At 33.6% G+C, this 13,202-nt stretch overlaps 1 protein-coding gene across 1 annotated transcript in view; it reads left to right on the plus strand.

Moving 5' to 3' along the window:
- Positions 1-13,202, plus strand: part of LOC139697296 (WD repeat and FYVE domain-containing protein 3-like) — a 36,919-nt gene that overhangs the window by 13,607 nt on the left and 10,110 nt on the right. Inside the window, exons 9-18 of the mRNA XM_071595957.1 lie at positions 1,313-1,647; positions 3,090-3,345; positions 3,880-4,091; positions 5,385-5,517; positions 5,666-5,819; positions 5,900-6,134; positions 7,963-8,186; positions 9,274-9,533; positions 10,002-10,229; positions 12,433-12,624. Of these exons, the coding sequence (XP_071452058.1) occupies positions 1,313-1,647; positions 3,090-3,345; positions 3,880-4,091; positions 5,385-5,517; positions 5,666-5,819; positions 5,900-6,134; positions 7,963-8,186; positions 9,274-9,533; positions 10,002-10,229; positions 12,433-12,624 (2,229 nt within the window). The remainder of the gene's footprint in view (positions 1-1,312; positions 1,648-3,089; positions 3,346-3,879; positions 4,092-5,384; positions 5,518-5,665; positions 5,820-5,899; positions 6,135-7,962; positions 8,187-9,273; positions 9,534-10,001; positions 10,230-12,432; positions 12,625-13,202) is intronic.

Raw genomic sequence — 13,202 nt, forward strand, 5'->3', positions numbered from 1 at the left:
AGTGTCATGATAAGCTTAAGTAAAGAAGGGAAGAATCAGTCATTTTGATGAATTTGTTTACATTCAGTGCTTAATTGGAAGAATAAAATTCCTGAATTATTAATTAAATTCAGTATTATCGTAGCAAGTTGGTTATCGGATGAGTTTCTTATCCATTGGTTCCAGTAAGAATAGTTCGTCAACTACCTCAGAGTATTTGGGTAATGACATTTTGTAAATTATGAATGTTTTTCATACTGCACTCAAATAATGTACATAACTTTCATGTATATGACGTTATGATGAGTTTTCTCAAAAAATGACTGTATTGGTACAACCTGAACGACCAACTTCATCTGCTACTTATGCAATGTTTAAGGAATATTATGTTTATTAATTTAATAAAAAACACAAGGGTGTGGAAAGAATCTTATATTTTTTTCATTTATTGAAAAAAAGAGCCTCATTATCTGATTTGACTGGAAAATATTTGCAGAAAGCATTTGATTGTATCTTCATTATATAAACATTATTTAGTGTTTGAAGATGTAAGTAGTTAACTCTGTAAGTGCTATCTGCACTAAATGTTTGTTAGTAAGGAAGGTTGGTGACTTTGATTTGTTGGTCTGTGGTAGGTGAGAGGACCATGGTAAAATAGCTTAAGACGTGGAACCACTGGAATCTCTGAAAGGTCAACACGCAGTCAGCCATTTGCTACTTTCTTTCAAAACAAGAGCAATTATAAAAATCTGACTTTGGTTATTCCTATGATTTGGGACCCTGATTTTGCCATTTATTGTGTATTTTCCCATCATAATATTTAGCTAGATGAAATAAGCAAAGAGGATATATTTTTATTGTAGTATACATTAAAACTAATATGGAAATATTAACAGTGGACTCAGGCATGACATCTCTAAATTTGTATCCAAAGTGACATGGTTCTTCCAATGTTTCACATTTAGATGATCACGTAAACAGGTATTATATAATTTTAAGTCATTTTAATTTGAGGGCAAACCGAATGCACCTAAATATGTTTTTTTGAATATAAATCTGTTGAAAGTGCTGACCAATGATACCCATCTTCATTATCAGCTCATTAGATCCAATATCTATTATCAATGAATTATTTTGTAAAGTAAGTAAACACAACAAGATAAATTTCTATGGTAAATATCATTAATTACATGTAGAAGACTTTAATTAATAAGATATTTATAAGTTATTAGGTGTTTATCATGTTTGTAATATTTTCTTTCTTTGTTCTCAATTTTAAAAGGAATTTATGATGCAAATTTAATTACCATTTTTAAAATCTTTAACTCTTCAGATTAGCCATGTGTTCAGGTGTGCACGGATACAGGGCCTTGATACCACAGAAGGCCTCTTGCTCTTTGGCAAGGAGCACTTTTATGTAGTTGATGGCCTAACTTTCCTGAAGACATCAAGAGAAGGTCTAGAATCCTCTGAGGGTGTAGGAGTAGTTGGAAGTGCAATGGCAATTGGCAATACCATTGGGGGAATGGGACTCCCATCTTATGGAACTTCGCAATTAACATCCACGGCCATTCATGATCCCATTTTACCAAGTCCAGGAGGAGGGCCTACTAATTCTCAACCAAGCCAAGCCAGGCAGTGCTCAAAATTTGCTTATGAAGACATAAGGTAGAGTTACTTTTTGCTCTGCAACTAAGTATCAAACTTGAATAAACATGTGTTAAATAAAAAATGAATCTAATTATAAATTAAGGCAATAAATCCACTCACAATATTACTATCATGTATAACCTGTTCCAAACTTCATGAATACTTAAGTCATTTAATGAATTTTCTGAAGATTTTGCTTTTCACCCTATATTAATTGTAATATTGATATTATTCTTCATCTTTGAAATCCTAGATATTATGGTAGACTCTCCTTCCTAAAAAAATGTTCACCCCAAATGCAACAAATTTCTTTGATTCACATACAGTTAGATTATCTTGACCTTGTAATATAATCAGCCAGCATGCATGTAGGTAAACAAAAAAAATTATTATTGCATAACATTCAGTACTTTACTTCCACATGCATCATCATCTTATGTGATTTTAATCCACAAGTTGCAATTATCAATTTGTTGTCCTTGCAGAAGGCTAACTTCTAATCTCCAATTTATTTTTCCATAACCAAATTTACTGGTATTCCAGTCCTCTCTTCTTTCTCCAACAGATGCAGTTACGTCTCCTGTTATCATGTAGCAACTATACTTTCTATCTCCATCATTCCTTCTAATTGCAATTATATTTCTTCTATTGAAATGAAAGTATTGATTTTGTAATTCCACGCACTTTATTTAAAGTCACGACCCAGGTTTCAATGTTGAATGTCATCTTTAGGTTGAACCTGGAATCTGGGTCATGTTTTTAAGTAAAGGGTGTGGAAATACAAAGTCAATAATTTCATTTAATTTCATTATGCAATGCAAATTCTATAAAGTTATGCTGGAGACAACAAATTATATTTCTTCAACTTCTTCTTCTGCATGTCTACCTGTTGGCATGTAAACCTGTATCAAAACAATATTCTTAATTTATGCTTTCAACCTTACAATTACAAGTCTATGTGTCTATCACAAAGTTCTTTACTTTGACACAGGGCTATGATAACACCTCTGCTACCTTTTGCCTTCCCTGAGTAAAGACTTAATATTATAACTTCAGAGATCTCTGGCCGTGTTTGTACATTATTAGTGCCTAATGTCCTCATTGCATTGAGTTAATTTGTTGATGACCTGAGAGGCCTTATACACGATATATCTTTGCATTCTTTATTCTTGTGGTCTCCAGTTACCATGATTAGTATTATTTGGTTTCAAAACTATATGATTAGCAATGCTTATATGGTTTCAAAATTTTTATGAGTGTCATTTAATATGTTTTATATTGTTTTAATAATAATATAACTTTCATCTGTGTTCTTATTAAGTATTTCAAATTGGGTTATTATGATAAATTTTTGATGTCTAAACTTTTTAATTGGTGCCATATGGAAAATAGGTAAAGACCTTTTGGTATAAATTATGATTTTTTTTACTATTTTGCTTTTGCTTTGTCTTGCAAACCAGGGAGGTGCATAAACGAAGATATCTCCTTCAGCCTATTGCCTTGGAAGTATTTTCTGGCGATGGAAGAAATTATTTGCTTGCTTTTCCTCGCAAGATAAGGAATAAAGTATACCAGCGCTTTATGGGAGTGGCGACATCAATAGCTGACAGTGCTCAACAATCTGTGGCAGGGCAGAAACGTACCGCCCATGTGGAACAAGGAGCAGGACTCCTCTCAAGTCTTATCGGAGAAACATCAGTAACACAGAGATGGGTGGTATGTTAAAGCAGCATAAATAAGCTAATGGAATGACTGTTAAATTTCTTGATTGTGCTTCAACTTTTGCTATGTTAGTGAAAAAGAGAAGATGGTAGTAGCTTGTAAATTTTGGATATGTAAATGAAACCCCAACCCCATGAAAGCATGCGGTAATAATGTTTCAGCAATTTTATCAAGCGTGATACCCGACTGTTTTCTTTTTACTCCTTTTTTTCTCTTGGAATATTTTTTATGTGCATAACTAGGTTTACAAATTTTATTGAAATTCCAGGTAGGCAGCAATTTAACTTGCTAAATTTTCTGTAAACTGTGCTATTTTGTCTGAACTTTATCTTAACTTCAAAAAAAATGTTATCAGTATTCTCTACACTATTGACTTTTATTTAGAGCGTTAAATCATTATTAAAATTGGCAGGGTTGTCAAAGCACATAGTTTTGTAGTGAATCTTCCTGATTAAATGTGTGTTCACTTGAAGGCATTTAGAATTTAGCATAAAATGTCACTGTTCTCTTTTTTTGTTTCAAAAATAGAGAGGAGAAATATCAAACTTCCAATATCTGATGCATCTCAACACACTTGCTGGTCGATCATATAATGATCTCATGCAATATCCAGTTTTCCCCTGGATACTTGCAGATTATGATTCTGAGGAAGTGGATCTTACAGATCCAGCTTCTTTCAGAGACTTCACTCGGCCAATGGGTGCTCAAAGTCCAGAACGGTTGGAGCAATTCAAGAAAAGGTTTGTTGCCATCAACACAATAATATTGATGGGAGACTATGCAATGAAAGAATGTGATACTAGACCTAAGTAATCTTGTTAACCCTCTTAGTGCGGCGGGCCGATATATCGGCTTTCGTATCCCTGGCGAAAAGTGCGGCGGGCCGATATATCGGCTCTTGCGTAGGCTTTTGTTTAAATCGCTGTAACTTATGGTTTTTTCTTTAACAATTTATGGTTTTTGTGCTATCGATAGGTTGAATTCCATAGAATTATGTAACTAATTTTTTTTAGCAATTTTAAATGCTTTTCAAAAAAGTATAATTCTTACTATAATTTTTCGTTCAGTTTTGTACATGTCGGGAAGCTCAGCCTAATTGTTTGCTCGTTTTTTTTCTGAGTAGTCTTTCCACTATGAAAAGCCACTGAAAGGCTACTTATCTGTTTTCATCTGTAATCTCTTGAATGTGTTGTGGTGTCGTGGTGTTGATATATAGCTGCTTATTCAGACTTTGTTGAGACGATGGAAATGAGAACACTGCTTTGTAATCATTTTGGTTTCTCTTGCCGTCCATCCTATCAAATCAATTGCGCCCTGTGTAATGGATTACATTGTCAGCAGTTCTCTGTGAGTTAGAACTTGGTTTTTTTCTGCCTTTAGATTGTAAGCACATTGCCGCAGTCTCAAGGAAAGGGGAAAATTCCCAATTTGACTCAGTGAGATCAGCCGTTTCAACAAAATCGAACTATGCAGAGGCTGACAAAAAAATTTGCAATTCACTGGTTTTTCTTTATTTATTTATAATATTTTCTGCATGTCTTTTTGATTATTTATTATATTTAAATATCGTAGTTAAATTGAAAAATGATTTTAAAAAAACATTAGTTTTGTGTCTAAAAATCGAAATATAATTGCTAAAAAAATATTCTTCAAATTTATGATACTGTAGTAATTACATTTATTTTTCAGATGATGTAAATGTATTACATCATTATTAACTACCATATTATATTTTAAAATAAAAAAACTGCATATGGATATCTAAACAAATAACTTCATAATGTTTTTTTTTCTAAGGTGATACATTTTCTTAAATTACCCTTCGCACTTCTCACTAGTACCCCTGAAATCCCAGCCGCACTAAGAGGGTTAAAAATGATTGACATTCTCATACAGTTGTTTCATTTTCTCTTTAATAAATGCATCTATAAGACTGAATCGCCACAAAATGATATTTATTATTTTAAGATCTTTAAAGATGCTAACTGGAATTTGTGTTCTGGGTTAACATTTGTCATCTCCTATCTCATCAGGTATAAGGAATGGGATGACCCTCACGGAGAAACTCCACCATATCATTATGGGACACACTATTCTTCTGCGATGATTGTTTGCTCTTATTTAGTGCGAATGGAGCCTTTTACGCAGCACTTCCTGCGTCTACAGGTAATTCATTATTTAATTAATGGTTTCTGCCGTAACTTTATGGAACCGATTCATTTATTTATAATTCATTATTTGTCCAATGCATTTCATACTTTGATAAAAAAAATTAATATGCAAAAATAAAAAAATATTAACTTTTTTCTTTCAGGGTGGTCATTTTGATTTGGCCGACAGGATGTTCCATAGCATTAGGGAAGCATGGTTTTCAGCTTCTAAGCATAATATGTCTGATGTGAAGGAACTCATACCAGAGTTTTTCTATCTCCCAGAGTTTCTCGTCAATTCAAATAATTTTGATCTTGGTAAGAATATAAAACTTTTTTAAGTTTTAATGTACAACTTGGAAAGCAATGTCTCACTATAAACATTTGTGACATTGCAGGGTGCAAGCAGAGTGGAGTTCAGCTTGGGGATGTTGTTCTACCACCGTGGGCCAAGGGAGATCCTGTGGAGTTTATTAGAGCGCATAGGCTAGCTTTAGAATGTGATTACGTATCACAGAACTTGCATCATTGGATTGATTTAGTTTTTGGTTGCAAGCAAACAGGACCAGCGGCAGCATCTGCTGTTAACGTCTTCCACCATCTTTTCTATGAGGGCAATGTGGACATTTACAAGTAAGTCTTAGTCCCAAGTGAGTGTGTGTCTTTAACTGAGTGAACTTTGCGTGAGAAATAATTTTCTGGCTATAATTTGAAATTAATACTCGTATACACCTGTATATACACATATATATTCAGCACAATATGGCACCTGGTTTGCTTAGATTTGATCTACAGAGTATTTTGTGCCATTAAAAGGGTTCTTTAACAAATTCATACCTATGATCATGTAAGAAATGCTATGCAATGTTTTTATTTATGCGCCTAACTTTCCTAAAGTACTCAATAAATTTCCTTTTATATGTACCTGGTAACACATTTAATTAAAGGACTGGCATAAGTTAATTCAGCCCTTCTTATGGTAAAAGTTTTTTTTTTACGGGTGAATAGAAACTGATTTCTCATCAGGATTTTACTGCAAAAGGAGTGGCTGAAGATTATCCAAACTTTTTTAGACACCTTCTCACTCACAAAAATTCATTTAAATAGACTTTTATTTTTGGAGCTTCAATGGTAAGGGATTTTTAAATTGCCCATTCACAAATGTTTGAGTTGGTATCACGAAGTATAAATTTTGTTTATATATGGGTAAGTCTTATCGAAACTGGACTGAATAAAATCTCTCACAAGTCTTTGTATATATATATGTATTATTTTAGCTAGAAAAACAAAATTTTTTATATGCACAAAATAATCAAATATTGTTCATAGCAGAATGATCATCATGCATGGAAGAGTTTTGTTTGGGGAAAAACCAATCAAGGGGTACAATTCATTTTTTGATATTAAATAATGGTTCATTCACCTTAACTTCAATGGCTGTGAAATAAAACATTTTCCTCTTAATTGTTAATCATTCCACATTCTAAGCTGGAGTTTTTTGTTACCTGGTGGCACTGATGTGTTTATCTTAATTTATAGTGCGCCTTTTCAATATATGCATATAAGTCAATTAAAATCAAAGTGAGTAAAAAAAATGTAGACATTGTCAAAAAATCCTAAGCTTCCATGACAAAAGTATAAGTACTTTAGCTTTTGCCTGGGGATAATTAAAATAGGAGTAGGTAAAATAAAGTCGAACACAACAGATGGAGTCAGCTTTGGTGTGGTAACCAAAAGTGTGTGATTATAGCCCTATGCTTGTCATTCCTGTATCAGTTCCTGTTTCATTCTTGTGCATCACTAAAAAAGATGTAATGTTGGTAAATGCATATTTAGTCTTATGTATTTATAATTTCCTTCAAATCCAAGATTAGGAATTCAGTCATTTTTCTGAAGAGTTATAAATCCCTGGCCAATTATTAAAGTTTATTTTACACCAGATAAATTACACTTCTATGCAGTATTGCATTTGGTATCTTTTTATGAAATATTTTAGTAGTTAAGCAGGGAAATGAATGGTGCATCCAAGCAATGAATCAAGAATTCGTAGTAGTCTAAAAAAGCTTGGTTGCCTCTATTCCTCTTATGTCTACCATCATGACATTTAATTGTTACCTGTCATTTCCAAGTTCTTAAAAGCATACGTTTGGCACACTGTTTCATACTTTTATTGAGCCATGAATGTCTCTGTGTTTGAACATTTGAATGCATTAGTTGCTTGGCTTAAAAATGGTATTTCTTAAAATCATTTGAATTAAGAACAATAGCTGGATATTATTTGAAATAATTTTTCATATGTTCACCCATTATGACAAGTCTGTTAAGGGCGTTGATTGCCAGTCCCTAATTTGGTCGTAAAGATGTATTGCTGAAATTAAATCTGATCACTGATATATATGATGTGCAAAGGTTAAGTTCCCTTTTATTTTGATTGATTTTTTCATATTGTGATTTTTTTCAGCATTGATGACCCATTGAAGAAAACAGCAACCATTGGGTTCATAAATAACTTTGGTCAAATTCCCAAGCAGTTATTTAAAAAACCTCATCCATCAAAGAAGATAAGTCATAGAACATCAGTAATAGATCCAGGTCCAATAACACCTGGCCTAAGTTTTGCCAGTGGAGACCGTTTGTTCTTTCATAATCTAGATAACCTAAAACCATCCATGCAACCTATCAAAGGTATGTAAAATGATGTATAAAAATACCGAAAGTAAGCCATAATCCAGTATTGTAATGATTATATTTCTGCTTGTTTATTTATCTTATTTTATGGAAATTAGGAGGCCTGTGTTATTCTTTGCAAAAAAATTACTCCTTTTAACCATTTAATTTAGTCAGATGTGTGATATAAGGAAAATAGTTCAGTTCTATGTTTAACCAGGAATATTCTCTCTTTGCCTTTTATGAGCTATTAAATCTATTTTTACTTGATTGTTGTGAAAATTCTTTAAATTGCCAATTCAGCTGTGTCACTCACTGCATTACTGGTCAGGACCATGGTTATGAGATTGTGGTCAAGCCTCTTAAGTGTTGTACATCTTCATGAATAAGTACATGTGTGTTTTAACAAAAATATATTTTTAATGCTATTAGTTGAAGAAATGTTGTCTTAGCTAAAAAGTCTTAGCTAAATATGTAGTATACACCATATATTCAGTGTTTTTCCTGTTTGTGAAAGCCTTAGTAAAGGTTGGGATAAACCATTTATCCATAATATTTTCGATAGTGGTGCTAAATCATGTTCATAATTAATGTTCATGTTTTGAAAAATTGTAGAAAAGGAGGATGACTTAATGACAACTGGATATTTTTTCCAATTTTTTGGCCAGCACCTCTAATTATTACAGTTATTAGAGATTAAGTTTGGCTAACCTACTCAATCATGTATACATAGTAATTAAATTTCTGTGAAGTGAAATATTTACTTTTTGATACTTCAAGCAAACCCTCTAAATTGAGAGGTGAGGATTTATTTGCTTAAAGACAGGTAGAAACTTCAGTGTCTTCTTTTTTTTAAAAGTTGCATGATTCAAATTATATGAGTTTACTGATATCAGTTATGCCTCCAGTCCATCTGTCATCGAATTAGATTAGTTTGAAAGTATAAATGTTATCAATTGAAGGATTACCTGCATATTATTTTATTTTTTTTCATGATTGGGAGCTTTTAAAGTTGTGAATCAAATGTAAAATAAGAACTGGTGATGATAAATTGCATAATTGTGTTAAATGCTCTCTGAAAATCTTTTTATATAAATTATTTCAGAATTAAAGGGTCCAGTTGGTCAAATACTTCACTGCGACAAAGGGACGTTGTTGGCGGTGGAGCAAAATAAAGTGTTAATCCCACCCTCGTACAACAAATATGTGGCATGGGGATTTGCTGATCACAGTCTGAGAATTGGACACTATGAAAGTGATCGTGCCGTTCTTGTTTGTGAGGGTGCTGGCTTGCATCATACTGGAGAAATTTTGACCTGTGTCTGCCCTAGTTCTAAACTAATTGTCACTGCAGGGACAAGCACAGTAAGTACATTTACATAGTCACTATTTTGTGTTATTATTTGTTAATATTTCTTGTCAAGGCAATCTTTTTACACCCTTTTATTTTTCTATAAATGTCAGTTTACACCATTTTAATGCTTCAATCCCAATATAGTAATTCCATGCATATACTTCAATAGAAATATTTTTAGTCCTCTTAAAATCTATGATTATATTTTACAATGAGAGTTAAATAAGAAATGGGCCGTGGTGTTCAACATGCTTCTTGATAGAATTCTTTGCATAATCGATGGTTTCAGGCGTTATTTTATGGAATCGGTTCATTCTTAAGCGGATAAAATAATACTTTGTAATTCCACAGATTTCTGATCACAGAAATCTGTGGAATTACAAAGTATTATTTTATCCGCTTAAGAATTCTTTGCTGTGAAAGATTGTTTACTTGGAAATTTTGTTGAACTTGATGCAGTATTTAATTCTTTCTTGTAGGTGGTCACAGTTTGGGAGTATGGAAAGAAACAGCTAAGCATAAAACGCTCATTATATGGGCATACAGATGCCGTGACATGCTTGGCTGCTAGTCCAGCCTATAATGTTGTAGTGTCTGGCTCAAGAGATGCAACTGCTATTGTTTGGGACCTTTCTCGTTTGATTTTTGTTCGTCAACTCAGGGGACACGCAGCTCCAATAGCTGCAGTTGCAGTAAATGAATTAACGGTATGCATTCTGGGGGAAATATTCTTTTCATTGTTTTCTGATTTCTTTTTCAGAGAGAAGGAAGCCAAACCCAATGGTTTTTGTTGAAAGAATGTAGTGATGCCCAAATTAAAGACACATTTCATCTTAGCTTCTGTGTTGCGGGCAGTTTTCCTTAGTGTTGGAATTTTCATAGATTTTTTCATAGCTGGTTTTAGAAAAGGAGCCATTCTATTGACTGGGAATTTTCTCTCAATATTCCATCACAGGAACAATTAGAACATGGCAACCATAAAACTTGGGGAGTTTAGGGAAACTTCGAGCCATTGTATTAGGATGACCTTGACCAGCATTAATGAAAGACTAAAAGGGGAAAATCATATGTGAAGTTTATGATAGGGTAGGTTTTTTTAGTTGTTTTGTCAAGAGGTTGAGAGGTGCATTCAGTTCTAATGATAACCTCTGCTACAATCACAGAAAGATTGATAACTAGGGAAACCTGGAAAAGTCAGGCTAGTTCCATTAACTGAGAAGGAACAGTAAAAGGAAAGTTCAGAAAATTCAGTGGAATGTTGGGGATATTTTTTAAGGTATATTTACAGTAAATTTTTCCATTGAAAACAGAAAAAAAATTAAAGCAATTTTTGAAGAATAATTTACTCCAACCCTCTAAATGTTTATATATGGCCGTCCATTAACTCAAAAGATGTTTTAATTATTTGAAAAAATTGTGGAGAAAATATTGTGTGAGGCATAAAATTAAAATTGTGATTATTCCAACCTGAAGGCCCAGTCTGGGGTCTTTTTATTGTATGGACTTGAAGATTCACACTAGATGAATGACCCAGGAGCAGTGCTTTCCAAGTATCATTTCTCTTCAGTAACATTTTATATTATTGCCAAAAGTATGTTCAACATAAGTTTTCCTTCTGGTTTATATTTTTATGGCTTTAAAATTAAAGAATAATAATTCATATAGTAATATGAATAAAGGCTCAGAAGAAAGTTGAACTGCACATAAAACACACAAATACTTGAAACTGTAGAAATGTACCTTGGTTTGTGCTCTGTGGCGCAGACATTAAAATCATCTTGCACACATCTATTCACTTCATACAACTGGGCACTTTGTACCTTATATCATGTGCAATTGATCCCTTGTTGTGTTGTATCCTGATTACGTGATGGGAATAAATAATAATAATTCAGTTGTAAGTTCACCCAAAGTAATGGCTGTAGGTGAATATGCTAATCTGTTAACATGTTTCTGGAACAATTGGTCCATATTCAGGTGGTATCCTCTCTTCTGTATTCCTTTATACACTTATTTAATCATGTGTCACCAACTACAAAGATATGATTACTCTTAGTAGTGCCATTAGTAGATGGATTAAGTTAAAATTTTGTGCAAAGCTCCCTGTGTGCATAGAATGATTTGAGGCATCACTTTGTGGACGCGATTCATTTATTGGAAAAGAAATTACTTTGTTCCTCCACGTACATTTATTGTGCGCGACCTAGATTTTGACTTACTAAGTCATCATCGGGTGATGGTGACTTAGTAAGTCGAAACCTAGGTTGTGCATAATAAAAGGTACGTGGAAGGACGAATTACTTTCTTTTCTGATATGCCCCATACGCATTCTATGAAGACTTCCGCAGAATGGTGTCAATGACTGCATTTCAAGTCTCCATTTCTTCTATGTGTAATATACATATGAAATCCCAAGTAGAGGTTCATTCGAGGTCTCCCCTACCAGTAAGAAAATGAATGGCTCATTTTGGGGGACATTTTGAGATATTCAGTGTATTCAAAACCATGAGTGATCAAGATGTGTTATAATAGGATTTTGCCCTATCAAAAATGTTAACATTCTAATGAATTTCTGTTGTACTTTCTGGTTTTGTAAAGTAAAAAAAGGAAAAAGAGGTATGCTTCCACAGGGTTCATATTTTTTGCCCATTTGGTTATTAAGGATGGAGTCTTTCTGAAAGTTTCTTTAAATGAGGTGATTTCAATGAGCTTTGAGATTTTAATGAGTATCCATTCTAATATGATATACAACAGAAATTGTTTCCTTAAGGATCGCACTTTACCCTGTCAAGGTTTACAAAGTTTAATGTTGAATTCGTTGACTTCACAGAGTATTAATATTTATTTGAAATGGTACAACATTTTTATAGTGAATACTTCATAGCCCTCATTTGCATCTTATGATTCAAGGGGGACATAGCCACATGTGCGGGCACATGGCTGCATATCTGGAGCATCAATGGGAACGAGTTGGCGTGTGTGAATACTTGTGTTGGAAGAGCAGACCGCATGCAGCAAATACTCTGTGTTGCTTACTCCCAGACGCATGAATGGGATTCTCAGAATGTCATTATGACTGGTTCTACGGATGGAGTTGCCAGAGTAAGTGGTTTCATCACTGGTAATCTAATGCTATGGGCATGTGGAATTTGAAATGTGTGGCTTTTGTCTAGTTGTGACTAAAGGCCGCCGAATCTATCCAATTCGTACTAGGGTTGGGGCATATCACTGTTATTCCTAAAACTGCTCCCCTTTTGAGTGATACCAGCAATAAATCATAGTTTGTGGCATTTATAAATTATATATAAGGAAGAAAGAAAGGATTTGTTCATGTTCTTTGGTTAGAAAAATAAATGCATGGCGAAAATTCTCTTATTCCATGTGACCACCCTGTGTTTTGGGAATGTGGTTTGTGTAACAATTTTGCTGCTTTGTTGCAAAGAAACACTTGGTTTTTCCACATAAAATATTTATTCACGACCTAGGTTTCGACGCTCAGCGTCATCTTCAGGTACATTTATTCAGGACCTGAAGATGACGCTGAGCGTCGAAACCTAGGTCGTGAATAAATATTTTATGTGGAAAAACCAAGTGTTTCTTTGCAATATGTATCGTTTCCACAAAGTGACGCCTGAAGTTATCTCCTTTAATTTTGCTGCTATTGAATTTTTGAAAATAGT

This window comes from Hetaerina americana, unplaced genomic scaffold (assembly GCF_022747635.1).
Source record: "Hetaerina americana unplaced genomic scaffold, ioHetAmer1.1.p SCAF_72, whole genome shotgun sequence".
In the NCBI taxonomy this organism is placed as follows: domain Eukaryota; kingdom Metazoa; phylum Arthropoda; class Insecta; order Odonata; family Calopterygidae; genus Hetaerina; species Hetaerina americana.